The sequence below is a fragment of the Podarcis bocagei genome, assembly GCF_964188305.1.
Source record: "Podarcis bocagei genome assembly, chromosome: 1".
Taxonomy (NCBI): Eukaryota; Metazoa; Chordata; class Lepidosauria; order Squamata; family Lacertidae; genus Podarcis; species Podarcis bocagei.
Window position 1 is genome coordinate 110,115,175 of NC_138125.1, and position 13,807 is coordinate 110,128,981.

The 13,807-nt window shown below is 46.9% G+C and overlaps 1 protein-coding gene across 3 annotated transcripts in view; it reads right to left on the reverse strand.

The window, feature by feature from the left end:
- The window catches only part of LOC308589590 (lymphocyte antigen 75-like), a 73,186-nt gene that overhangs the window by 44,750 nt on the left and 14,629 nt on the right, over positions 1 to 13,807 (reverse strand). For 2 of the 3 annotated variants that reach the window (XR_014009398.1, XM_081198788.1), the window contains exons 3-13: positions 13,200 to 13,373; positions 12,670 to 12,834; positions 11,968 to 12,078; positions 11,592 to 11,735; positions 10,940 to 11,128; positions 10,171 to 10,328; positions 7,316 to 7,423; positions 6,924 to 7,009; positions 6,551 to 6,720; positions 6,242 to 6,438; positions 4,999 to 5,141 (exon numbers count right to left, since the gene is read on the reverse strand). Coding sequence is in view for 1 of the 3 variants with exons in the window: in XM_081198788.1 (XP_081054914.1) it covers positions 4,999 to 5,141; positions 6,242 to 6,438; positions 6,551 to 6,720; positions 6,924 to 7,009; positions 7,316 to 7,423; positions 10,171 to 10,328; positions 10,940 to 11,128; positions 11,592 to 11,735; positions 11,968 to 12,078; positions 12,670 to 12,834; positions 13,200 to 13,373 (1,645 nt within the window). In the remaining 2 variants the exon portion in view is untranslated. The remainder of the gene's footprint in view (positions 1 to 4,998; positions 5,142 to 6,241; positions 6,439 to 6,550; positions 6,721 to 6,923; positions 7,010 to 7,315; positions 7,424 to 10,170; positions 10,329 to 10,939; positions 11,129 to 11,591; positions 11,736 to 11,967; positions 12,079 to 12,669; positions 12,835 to 13,199; positions 13,374 to 13,807) is intronic. The other variant, XR_014009397.1, reaches the window with a different exon arrangement.

A 13,807-nucleotide genomic window follows, 5' to 3' on the forward strand; every position in this document is an offset into this window, starting at 1 on the left:
GTGCAGGCTTCGCGGATCTCTCCCCAAGCAGCGGGAATGTTCCCACTGCTTGGGGAGAGTTGCAGGCATCCCGAAGCCTGCAAGCGCTGATCCCAGCGCATCCAGGCTTCGCGGATCTCTCCTCAAGCAGCGGGAACCACCGCTGGGCTCCCACGGCTTGCAGAGAGCTGCCTGTTTGGGGGCTGGGGTCGGGGAAGCTCGGGCTGCCCCAGCCCCGCGCCTGGGGGGGAAATAATTTTTTCCCTTTATTTCCCCCCCAAAAAACTAGGTGCGTCTTATGGGCCGGAGCGTCTTATGGGGCGCAAAATACGGTAAAACAAAATAATTGAAAGAACAAATTTGCCGATTGTTCTTTGCATGTCAACAATAGCGGTTTTAGTTCATGTTCCAGAAGTAATAATAATAATAATTTATTATTTATACCCCGCCCATCTGGCTGGGCCTCCCCAGCCACTCTGGGCGGCTTCCATAAAAACCAAAAATACAATAAAATATCACACGTTAAAAACTTCCCTGAACAGGGCTGCCTTAAGATGTCTCCTGAATGTCAGATAGTTGTTTATCACTTTGACATCTGCTGGAAGGGCGTTCCACAGGGCGGGCGCCACTACCGAGAAGGCCCTCTGCCTGGTTCCCTGTAGCTTTGCTTCTCGCAATGAGGGAACCGCCAGAAGGCCCTCGGCGCTGGACCTCAGCGTCCGGGCAGAATGATGGGGGTGGAGACGCTCCTTCAGGTATACTGGACCGAAGCCGTTTAGGGCTTTAAAGGTCAGCACCAACACTTTGAATTGTGCTCGGAAACGTACTGGGAGCCAATGCAGGTCTTTCAAGACCGGTGTTATATGGTCTCGGCGGCCGCTCCCAGTCACCAGTCTAGCTGCCGCATTCTGGATTAGTTGTAGTTTCCGAGTCACCTTCAAAGGTAGCCCCACGTAGAGTGCATTGCAGTAGTCCAAGCGGGAGATAACCAGAGCATGCACCACTCTGGCGAGACAGTCCGCAGGCAGATAGGGTCTCAGCCTACGTACCAGATGGAGCTGGTAAACAGCTGCCCTGGACACAGATTTGACCTGCGCCTCCATGGACAGCTGTGAGTCCAAAATGACTCCCAGGCTGCGCACCTGGTCCTTCAGGGGCACAGTTACCCCATTCAGGACCAGGGAATCCTCCACACCTGCCCGCCTCCTGTCCCCCAAAAACAGTACTTCTGTCTTGTCAGGATTCAACCTCAATCTGTTAGCCGCCATCCATCCTCCAACCGCCTCCAGACACTCACACAGGACCTTCACCGCCTTCACTGGTTCTGATTTAAAAGAGAGGTAGAGCTGGGTATCATCTGCATACTGATGAACACCCAGCCCAAACCTCCTGATGATCTCTCCCAGCGGCCGCATGTAGATGTTAAAAAGCATGGGGGAGAGGACAGAACCCTGAGGCACCCCACAAGTGAGAGCCCAGGGGTCTGAACACTCATCCCCCACCACCACTTTCTGAACACGGCCCAGGAGGAAGGAGCGGAACCACTGTATGACAGTGCCCCCAGCTCCCAGCCCCTCAAGACGGTCCAGAAGGATGCTATGGTCGATGGTATCGAACGCCGCTGAGAGATCCAGCAGAACTAGGAAACAGCTCTCACCTTTGTCCCTAGCCCGCCGGAGATCATCAACCAGTGCGGCCAAGGCAGTTTCAGTCCCATGATGAGGCCTGAATCCCGACTGGAAGGGATCCAAATGGTCCGCTTCTTCCAGGCGTGCCTGGAGTTGTTCGGCAACCGCTCGCTCAATCACCTTGCCCAGGAATGGAAGATTTGAGACTGGGCGATAGTTGGCCATCGTGGCCGCATCTAAAGATGGTTTTTTAAGAAGCGGTTTAATAACCGCCTCTTTCAGCGGGTCTGGGAAGGCTCCCTCACGGAGGGAAGCATTCACCACCCCACGAAGCCCATCGCCCAGTCCTTCCCGGCTAGCTTTTATAAGCCAGGATGGGCAAGGATCCAGGAGACAGGTGGTTGGTTTCACTCGTCCAAGCAGCCTGTCCACATCCTCGGAGGTAACAGATTGGAATTGATCCCACTCAACTTGACTAGACAGAACTCTAGCACTCTCCCGCCCCGGCCCTGCTCCCACGGTGGAGTCTACTTCTTCCCGAATCTGAGCGATTTTATCTGCAAAAAACTTTGCAAAATCATTGCAGGAGAACATGTGGCCCGTACTGGGCCCCGATGTTGCAGGTGGTTCCGCTAAATTGTGAACCACCTGAAAAAGTCTCCTGCTGCTGTTTTCTGCAGATGCAATAGAGGCGGTGAAGAAATTCTTCTTCGCCGTCGCTATCGCCACTTGGTAGGCTCGACGTTGAGCTCTAACCTGTGTCCGGTCAGATTCGGAATGAGTTATCCGCCACCGGCGCTCTAGCCGTCTCAACGATTGTTTCATTGCCCTCAGATCCGTGGAAAACCACGGGGCTGTCCGGGCTCCATGCAATCGGAGAGGGCGCTTCGGAGCCAAACAGTCAATAGCCCTGGTTAACTCCACATTCCAGCGGGCCACCAGGGAATCGGCTGAAAGGCCATCAACATGGGATAAAGTATCCCCTACCACTCTCTGGAAACCATTTGGATCCATTAAGTGGCGGGGGCGGACCATCCGAATTGGTCCCACCTCCCTGCAGAGGGGAAGGGTCGCGGAGAAGTCCAGTTGCACCAGGAAGTGATCTGACCATGGCACTTCTTTCGTTTCGCTTTTACTTAGTGTCAGATCACCAACATCCATAGAGGTAAACACCAGGTCCAAGGCATGTCCACGGCTGTGGGTTGGGCCAGACTTATTCAGGGACAGCCCCATGGAGGCCATGCTTTCCACGAAGTCCCGAGCGGCCCCTTGTAAGGTCGTGTCGGCATGGATGTTAAAATCCCCTAGGACAACCAAGCTAGGTGTCTCCAGGAGAACATCCGCCACGACCTGAAGCAGCTCGGGCAGGGAATCCTTGGTGCAGCGGGGAGGTCGGTACACCAAAAGGAATCCTGTACTGCCCCTATTGCCCAACTTCCAGAACATGCACTCAGAAAACTGGGTCTTCCCAATAGGACGCCTGGTGCAAACTAATGACTTCCTAAAAATCACTGCAACCCCCCCTCCCCGCCCATGTGACCTGGGTTGCTGTGCGTAAGAGAAACCTGGTGGACAAGCAGCGGCAAGGACAGGCCCATCTGCTTCATCCAACCAAGTCTCTGTTACACATGCCAGGTCAAGTCCTCCATCCACGATCAAGTCATGGATGGCAGTGGTCTTATGAATCATTGACCTGGCATTGCACAGCAGCACCTTCAGGTCATGTGGGTATCCCTTGCTGATTCTAGTATCCATCCGGTCAGGACCAGACCTGGAGGCAGGGATAGTCCTCAGACAACGACTAAACCTGCCTCCTCTGTAATGACATGGTCTGGTCTTAGCGTAACTCCTCCTCCTACCCGTGATCACTGAGATCGGTTGTCCCAGTGCATCCCCCCCTGTGGAACATGCCCCAGCCATTTTGTGGGCTGGGGCCCACTCCCCGGCAGCCCTGACCCCTCCCCCTAAAAACAAAATAACACCTTAAACAAACAAACAAAACCAATAAACCAATACAAAAAAAAAAAAATGTAAAAATTACAAAAACATCAAATTAATAATAATAATAAAAATTCCCCAAGCCCAACCAAACATCAATCCCACCCCCACCCCCCACATACAAAAAATCCAGAGAAAATTTTTTAAAAACATTTTAAAAACACTCTGTGCCTCTCCGGCAGTAACAACTGTCCTAGTGAGGCCTGTCAGGCCCCGCCCCGGGCCAGGTGGTAAGTGGCAGGGAGGAGCAGGGCCCTCAAGCACTCACTCAGGGGAGTCCTCCTGGGCAGCAGGCAGCAAGCAGCAGGCAGTCCTTATGAGGCCCCAGGCCCCGCCCCAGGCCAGATGGTAAGTGGCAAGAGCAGGGCCCTCAGGCACTCACTCAGGGAGTCTTCCTGGGCAGCAGGCCGCAAGCAGCAGGCAGTCCTTATGAGGCCCCAGGCCCCGCCCCAAGCCAGATGGTAAGTGGCAAGAGCAGGGCCCTCAGGCACTCACTCAGGGAGTCTTCCTGGGCAGCAGGCCGCAAGCAGCAGGCAGTCCTTATGAGGCCCCAGGCCCCGCCCCAAGCCAGATGGTAAGTGGCAAAAGCAGGGCCCACAAGCACTCACTCAGGGAGTCTTCCTGGGCAGCAGGCCGCAAGCAGCAGGCAGTCCTTATGAGGCCCCAGGCCCCGCCCCAAGCCAGATGGTAAGTGGCAAGAGCAGGGCCCACAAGCACTCACTCAGGGAGTCTTCCTGGGCAGCAGGCCGCAAGCAGCAGGCAGTCCTTATGAGGCCCCAGGCCCCGCCCCAAGCCAGATGGTAAGTGGCAAGAGCAGGGCCCTCAGGCACTCACTCAGGGAGTCTTCCTGGGCAGCAGGCCGCAAGCAGCAGGCAGTCCTTATGAGGCCCCAGGCCCCGCCCCAAGCCAGATGGTAAGTGGCAAAAGCAGGGCCCACAAGCACTCACTCAGGGAGTCTTCCTGGGCAGCAGGCCGCAAGCAGCACGCAGTCCTTATGAGGCCCCAGGCCCCGCCCCAAGCCAGATGGTAAGTGGCAAGAGCAGGGCCCTCAGGCACTCACTCAGGGAGTCTTCCTGGGCAGCAGGCCGCAAGCAGCAGGCAGTCCTTATGAGGCCCCAGGCCCCGCCCCAAGCCAGATGGTAAGTGGCAAAAGCAGGGCCCACAAGCACTCACTCAGGGAGTCTTCCTGGGCAGCAGGCCGCAAGCAGCAGGCAGTCCTTATGAGGCCCCAGGCCCCGCCCCAAGCCAGATGGTAAGTGGCAAGAGCAGGGCCCTCAGGCACTCACTCAGGGAGTCTTCCTGGGCAGAAGAGCTTCTTTTTAAAGGACATGACTATCAAATGCCACATTACCAACTGAGTTTGACCAGAAAACTAGCTTTCCAAGAACGTTACCTTATGGTCTCTCTCAGAATGTCATGGAGCTCCTTGATTTCTGTTAAGTGGCTAAAACTAGGGAGGTGTCCGCCAAGAGCCTCACAGAATCTCTCCGCTTCTTCCCAGGTCCTGGTTCTCAGCACTCTTTCCTTATGAAATAACTTTGCAAAGAAAAAAAGAAAATCCGATTCAACCCTTTATCAATAAAAAGAAAGGGACCAAAGATATAGCTAATACTTCAAAGCTACCTGGCTGCCGTATAAACCTACCCAAATCTGGATTCATACACACACATTGCATTCTATTCTCCCTGTCTTGTTAACAAAAACTGCCCTAAGAAAGCATCACAAATTTATCTTTTTTGTCCTGTACACCCCCCCCCCCATATTCTAGAAATTGTGGTTTTACCCCCAGCACAAAGCTACAACTCCCAGCACCTTTAAAGGGCAACTCAGGATCCAAGTGGTGCTCTTGTTCTGATGCATAGAGGCTGATCAGCCAGGGAAACAAAACCAAACGAAGATAATCTAATCAGCTAATACAAAGAAATGTAATGCAAAGAAATAGTTGACCGTGGGAAAGGAAGGATTATGCAAGGGTGTTCTGTGAGTTTTAGATACAAGTCCAAAGTAATTCAAGAATATGAATAGTGTGTGTCTATGTGTCTATGTGTGCACACTCAAGTCACTGAACTAGATTAGCCTTAGCCAACATGCTACCCTCAAGATGCTTTGGACTACAATTCCCATCAGTTCCAGCTGGTTGGAGCTGATGGGAGCTGTAGTCGACTATTCAATTATTTCATTTCTATACCACTTAGTATATTAAATATCATTTAACATATTACAGATATCTTAAGCAGTGTACAAAAAACTGAATAAACAACAGACACTTAAAATATTACAAAGATAGAGTTACATATAAAATGTTACATTAATACAAAGTTACACACACACACACAGAGAGAGAGAGAGAGAGAGAGAGAGAATCTTCCTTCTGACACATGCCTACAATGGCATTTGTGCACTTGTTTTTGTAAGGTGTGTTCGGAATGAACATCAGAAAACATCTCTTTCCATATGGTGGAAATATCTAGTTCAACATTTTGTAGTGCTTTTGTTTTTTCTTCATTAAGATAATATACATTTTTTTTTTTAAGTGTTAGCTCGGTTCCTTCAAGTTCGTAATATCTAGAGGGCATCAGGATAGTGAAGGCTGAACTAGATCCTTTAGGTGATTTAACTGGAAGGATATATGCTACCTTATAACAAGCAAGACCTGATCCGCTGTGCCAGCCTGGAGGGCAAGGATCAGTAACTTTAGGAACTACTTCCGGTTCTACTTTTGGTCCAATGTACTTCTTGCAAATAGAGTAAGCTTTCGTTGTTTTGCAATTCTTGACCTCCCACTTTCCAAGGTATTTTCCTGCTGACATAGCCACGCATCCTCCACGCAATGCTAGAATGTAGATTAAAATCAAATCAAAATTGTAACCAAGAAATTTAGTATTGTTCAAGATTTAACATAGAGCAAATAGTAGCACTTCACTGATCTCGAGAAGGTACTGCACCTGGTTGGAAATGACCCCAGTTTGTGTACGTGAGCATTTCATTCTTCCCATCTACGGTTCCCCAGCTATACTCTCCTGAAGAGCTGATATCGTGCAAGCCAGTCCAGAAGTACTTTTCTTCAACTCTGCTATGCTTTCTAATCAAATTGTTTATGAATTCTTGTTCGAATCTGTAAGAGTCAAGTTTCAAAAACTAAGGATGCAACTATCATGATCAAATACATGAATAAATCTACTAATCATAAATGTAAACACTTCACTAGCATATTGCAGAGTTCATTCTACATTCATGTTTCAACAGTACTGCATACTCATCTCTTGTTGCACAACACACATTTGTTTTATCTAGACAAAGACAAACACTAAAGAATACCTGTTTGTTATAGTGAGGTTGCACAGTTTCCCAAACAATTCTTCACTTTTCTGAACCTTGTAACAGAAGTCTCCATGCCTCCATTCCTATTTTAGAGAATAATACTCTTTTACTCAAAAGTATGCATTAATTATGTTCCACGTTACATTTTTGCAAAGGCAGAATGGTGAAACTTAAGAATTGCTACTACTTTGAAATTGGGGATACACTAGAACACTAGATAAATGACAGATGCTTAATATTTATTTAATATGTAAGAATTCTAAATATTCCACTCCATTCTATTATTAATAATGAATCTGAAATTCAAAATGTCAGGCAAACAGTAAGCAAAATACTTTTAATACAGCCTCCAAGATTGGTTTAAAATGTAATTACTGATATAGCCTTACCTCACCAGTACAATTTTTATCAGCTTTTGAGTCATTCAAAATCTTTCCGTTTTTCATGCAGACGTATTTAAGTTTATTGTCACAAGGCAGGACATTCCATCGACCCAGCTATCAGCAAGAGGAGGGGGGGAGATTTTTTTAGAACATTCCCAATATTATTCTCTCCATTGTTTATTGATTTTCAATGAAAGCAAACAGCCAGAGTAAACATACAAGTGAAAAAATGGGGAGGCACAAGCAAAGCAAAATGTCCACTGTATCTATGCATAAACTCCTAAGAAAGTACTTGGATAAATATAATAATAAATGCATGAGTGCTAATTAGTCTTTCCAAAAGGGTCCCTAATAACATTTTTTTTTTAAGTACAGTGGTACCTTTAGTTATGAACATAATTTGTTCCGGAGTTCCGTTCTTAACCTGAAACTGTTCTTAACTAGAGGCGTGCTTTCGCCAATGGGGCCTCTTGCTGCTGCTGCGCCGCTGGCACACAATTTCCGTTCTCATCCTGGTACAAAGTTCTCAAATAAAGGTACAGTGGTGCCTCGCAAGACGAAAACAATTCATTCCGCGAGTCTTTTTGTCTTGCGATGTTTTTCGTCTTGCGAAGCACGGTCCGTCGCAACTGCGCCTCTTCAAGCAGCTTTAAGAAAAAAGCGCAAGACGTTTTCGTCTTGCGAAGCAAGCCCACAGGGAAATTCGTCTAGCGAAGCAACGCAAAACCAAAAAACCCTTTCGTCTAGTGAGTTTTTCGTCCTGCGAGGCATTCGTCTTGCGGGGCACCACTGTAACTACTTAGCGGAGTTTGTAACTACTTAGCGGAGCTTAGCGGAGTTTGTAACCTGAAGTGTTTGTAACTCGAGGTACCACTGTCATTGAAGTCTCATTTAAAACCACGTTGTCTATATTACAATGCAGACAGGAACAGATTTCGAGAGTGCTTAGCTTTCCTGCTACTCTCTCCCTCTCTCTCCCTATTTTTTCCTGGATGGGAGTCTAAAAATGTAACAAGCCTGCCCTGTATCCCAACCTGAATGAGGATTTTAAGAACTTAAAAAGCACCCTGCTAAATCATTCCAACATTCTGTTCTCACGGTGGCCAACTCTTGTGAGTCGCGCAATTGGGAAACAGAAGAGAACACAGGCAGCAGCAAAATAGAGACTGGAGGAGTAGAGGAGCCCGATTCTTTGCTCTGGCGCATTCACATATTGCTACACTATTGCTTAAGAGTCACTGGCGGAGGAAGAGGAGTGCGGGGAGAGCGCCCTGCCTCCAGCCGCGTGCCATCGCGGCTGCCCCCCGCCCATGCTGGGCTGCCCATGCCCCCGCAGACGGCACGCTCTGCCCCCAGGACGCGTGCCAGACCCGCCCTCACCTGCTCTCTGCCACCGTTAAGAGTTATGTGTTAATGGGGCAATGGCTGCTCATGCACCTCTGCTGTATATCATAGGCTACGAATATCATATACAGAAAAACTATTAACCCACCAACACTGACAAGCAGCTGCTTTGAGATTTTTCTCATAGAAAGAAACAGGGAGAGCTCACAATAGGCCCTGTGTTCCTGTTCTAAGGCTTAAGGTTTTCTCTGTTAGCACAGTGAATTGCCTTCTATTCCTCTGTTGTGACTGGACCCAGGAATAGAGAGGAGAGACACAAGTGATGGGTTGAACTAGGGCCACATTTTATTATCAACAACTGCAAGGGGAAATGAGAATTGCAGCAAGCTCACGTTCACTTCAACTCTGCATGAACCAAACCCTACCCTTTCCAAAGGACATGACAAAGCACAGTCCCAAGGTTGGGGCTCCACATTATGATGAGTAGGGCAGCCTTCTTGCCTCCATTCCCTCCTAGGGCCCCACAGGTGTGGCAGGTGAGCCTCAAGAACATTCCCCATCCAGGCTAAGAGCCCCATAGCCTGAAGAAGCTGGCATCCAGAAATGCCCTTCACCTTCAAAGGTACATAAGGGTGCTCAACAGAGCAGGTAGAAAAAACCCCTGCGTAGCTTGGCCAGTTTGCAGGCAGACAAAATATTCCGACTGTGCCCCAAAACGACTGGAAATCCCATTCTGGAACTGAGTGTGGGCTTGGTGGGTATGGGGGGAAATGACCAGAGGCCACATAGAGGCACAGCCAAGGACCATATAGTCTATAGATATATCACCAGACACAGACTCTTCCAAGGCAAATCTAAACATCGACAACTGGGAAACACTGGCCTGCGAGTGCTCCAATTGCAGAAAAGCCTTTACCAAAGGTGTCATGGGTTTCGAATACGCTCGAACTCAGGACAAAAGGGAGAAATGTGCTAAGAGGAAGGCACGCTTGGCAAACCTTCACCATGATCAACTCCTGCCCAGAAACCTATGTCTCCACTGTGGAATGATGTGTGGACCCAAAATTGGCCTCCACAGTCACTTGTGGACTTTTAAAACTGTGTTTAGGGAAGACAATCTTACTTGACTACGAGTGATCGCTAAAGAAGAAGAAGAAGAAGAGTCTATAGATACATCGCCAGACACATGTGCTGGTGTCTGTATGCACACTAAGCAGCATTGCCTCACCTGCCTCCCTAGCCAGCTGCAACAATGCTCCCAGATGCAGCTGGCAGGAGCGGACTTCTGGGCTGGAAGTTTGCTAGAATTCAAGGGTATAATGCTAAGCATGTGAGTTCCACTGAAATACCAGGACATTAATTCTGTGGAAGTCTGTTAAAGGTTGCACTGCTAAGGTATCATCTTTTCCACTTCCATAGGAGGGAACAGGCTATGTACATAAATCCACATGCTTTTTTCCTTTATTTCCCAGAAACTTAAGAGGCACTTGGATCAGAGTAAGACATAAGCGACTTACCTTTCCTGAGTAAGCTACACAGTTGGGAGTGTTGTTGGAGAGAAGTTTCGGCTCATCCTGATTCCAGTAAGTAAACACTACTTTGGAACCGTCAGACCATTTAAACAAGGCTGGAACATCCTTGTTTATGAAGCCAATCCACACTCTGTCTGCGGTGTCTATATTCAATAGCAAAAAATAAGCAATTCAAAAAGCAATATAGCTAATCAAACAAGACACCAGGAGAACAGCCATATAACTCAAACAAGCTCACTTTTTTCAGAATGCACGGAATTATACAACAGATGCCCTATGACTAAGGCAAGACATATAGAGATAGGGCCAGCAAAGTGCATTTTATCCAAGTTGAAAAAAATATATATTTATTTTTACTGAGTCTGTGATCTAGAATGACAAAAATTCTGGCCACAGATGAAGCAGTACCAGTAGTAGTAGTAGCAGCAGCAACAGCTGTTGTTGTTGTTGATTAAATTTCTATACCATCCTTCATTTGAAGATCACAGGGAGGCTTACAATATAAGAACCCATATAAGACCATAAGAACAAACACACCCACACTCACATAGTTTAAAAGGTCATAGATTGTTTAAATAGTCAAAGGCCTGGGAGAAGAGGAATGTTTTTGCCTGGCACCTAAAGATATACAAGGCTGATGCCAGGCAAGCAACCTTCTAAACCAAATTTCTAGTCATTTCAGCCTTAAGTTGAGATGGGGTGATTAGCATGAGAAAGGCAGAAAAAAATCATGCCTATGCTTAGCCAAACTTACCATTATGAAGTTTTGTAACCACTATCTCAACATCTGCTATGGAGTGTATGCTGATAAGGTTGCTACTGCTTGCATTGCAAAGTTGATGTGCGTCATCCCAGGAAGCAGTGCCGCTCATTAGCATATAGCAAAATCCATTGTGGGAATGCCAATTAGGTTCACACTGGGTCTCCACATACTGCTCAACTGCTGAGAATAAATAAAACATGTGAACCATTCAGCAGGAAATATACACCGGGTGATGCGCAGAAAAAAACACACAACTTTTTTTTTTTAAAAAAAGGAAAGGCAACTACAGCATGACACTATAGCATTTTTACAATTGTAAAAACTCCCAAACGTTTCCCCTGATTTTGTAACTATTAACTATTTCTGAAAAACAAAACAGCCACACTTGGCTGAAACTCTCCTCTCACCCTTTGCACCTCTTTATTGTCTACTCTGAAGGTTTGAGACCAATAGGCATTGCAACAAATATACTTTTTGGTATGCTGTTTTTCTTGCAAGCAGGCTTCCATAGCTAAGTTGCTCTTGAAGAAAAAAGTAGTTACGGAGCAGTGTGCGACAGATGCTGCAGCAGCTGTAAATATGAGTCAATTTAACTACGTAACTGCCTAACAAAAACCGAATCTACAATTTAATTCAAATTTACCTGCAAACTCTGACTGGGTATTGTTGAATGGCTTCTTGCAAACATAAGGAAGCTTATTCTCACAAGGATAACTCATCCAGGTACCTTTGTTGGCTTCCATAGCTACACAGCCAGATCCATCTAGTGGAGATGAATTCTGAATCTCTACAGGAAAAACAACAACAAGTATTTAGAAATTTAAAGTTATAGTATCACATAATTATAGGGCTGGAAAGGAAGAGTTCCAAACATTTAGCACCAGAAATCATTTTTTAAAAAATAAGGCTGCAATCCTGTTCACACCTTCCTGAGAGTAATCCACTGAGCACCGTGAGACTTTTTCTGAGTAGACATGCACAGAATTTGACTGGGCAACTGATCAGTGAAATGTGCTCACCTTGACTCCAGCTGACGAAATTCAACGGTGTATGATCCGACCACTGCCAGCCTCCAGAAATATCCAGCTGGTTTAATCCAATCCAGAATCTCTCTGCAATGCCTTCTTTTGCTAAAGAGTTAAAAATATTATGAGAGGAATAATACTGATTGGTTTCCACGCTGTAAATTCATAGTTACCATTTAGCTGTACTGAACCTAAGTATCGTCTTTCCAGGTAGCTTTCGGTTGCTAAAATAATATACATATTTAAGGTCAAACAGAAATATTTGGGCACCAGCTTATGGAGCACAGTATGTGATGTGGTTGCACAAGCATTATATGAATTTATTAGACAGTGGCTTAGTTTGTACATCATGCTCAGCAAATCCATGGCTTAAGAAGGAGCCCAAGTATCAGAGGGAGTGGAAGGAAGATGAAAAAGGAGGAGAAAGCAAAAGGAAGGGGGAGAAAAAACCAAGGGCACATTTTGTGTCCAAAATTTCTTGTGGGCATTTTAGTTATTGGTAGTAGGAAGTAAGTTTGTGTAGAATGGAATTTTGATAATTCTAGAGAATTGTGCAGAGGCAACTCCTTCAAGAGACAGGAGGTGGTAGCTAACAATCTACCTTGACACTAATCCTCTTGCTAAGGTTCCATCCCCACTCCTCAATTTGGTAGTGCCAGGTTTCCCTAGAAATTCACTATATACAGTTGTATGTACCTTTAATACGGCTTAACTCGGATGCACTGGCGATGCTCAGCAAATCTCCACCTTGACTCTGGCATGAGACATGTGCTTCTTTCCAAGTAAGGGCAGCCTGTGTGTTTAACTGGTAGCAATTTCCAGAATCTGCATCATGTTCCCATGCATTCTGACAACCATCCTCTGATGCAAGAGAAATAAATAATTAAAAAGCAACCACCTGGGTCCCATACAGGCACAGTAACCATGTGCTGAGAATTCCAGAAGGGGGCAATATAGATGTTTCCCCCACCCTTCACATGAAGAGCATGGTCACGCATAGTTAGAATGAGGCATTGCGATGAACACGAAGTCTGCCTGCACCTCCCATATCTATGTGAAAAATGTCATTATACATTTCAGTCCGGTGGTTCTCAAAGGGTGTGCTGCACTACATTGGTGTTGCAGGAGGGGATAGCAACTGCAGCAGAAAGATTCAAGGACAATCAAAGAAACATTTAAACATTTCAGTGTAGTATAGTATATAGCATTTTAGCAATGCTACTTGCCTGGCTTTAAGCAGACACCCCATTCTTTATCTTGATCAAAACTGTAGGTTGTAGAACACCATTCACCATCTGTAAACATTTCATTGTGGGTACAATCATGATGCCATGTTCCATTAAATAGGAAAGGGAATTCACAAGGCTTTCCATAGGAATTTCCGTCCTTCGTATAAACCTCTGTAGGGGGAAAAATGGTTTTGACATTTGAGGGGGGGGGAATGGATATGAACGCATGGTGAGGTACAGGTAAAGGGACCCCTGACCATTAGGTCCAGTCGTGGCCGACTCTGGGGTTGCAGCGCTCATCTCGCTTTATTGGCCGAGGGAGGCGGTCATGTGGCCAGCATGACGAAGCCGCTTCTGGCGAACCAGAGCAGCGCACTGAAACACCGTTTACCTTCCCACCGGAGTGGTACCTATTTATCTACTTGCACTTTGACGTGCTTTCGAACTGCTAGGTTGGCAGGAGCAGGGACAGAGCAATGGGAGCTCACCCCGTCGCGGGGATTCGAACCACCGACCTTCTGATCGGCAAGTCCTAGGCTCTGTGGTTTAACCCACAGTGCCACCCGCATCCCTTGAATGCATGGTAAACTGAACCAATATTAAGA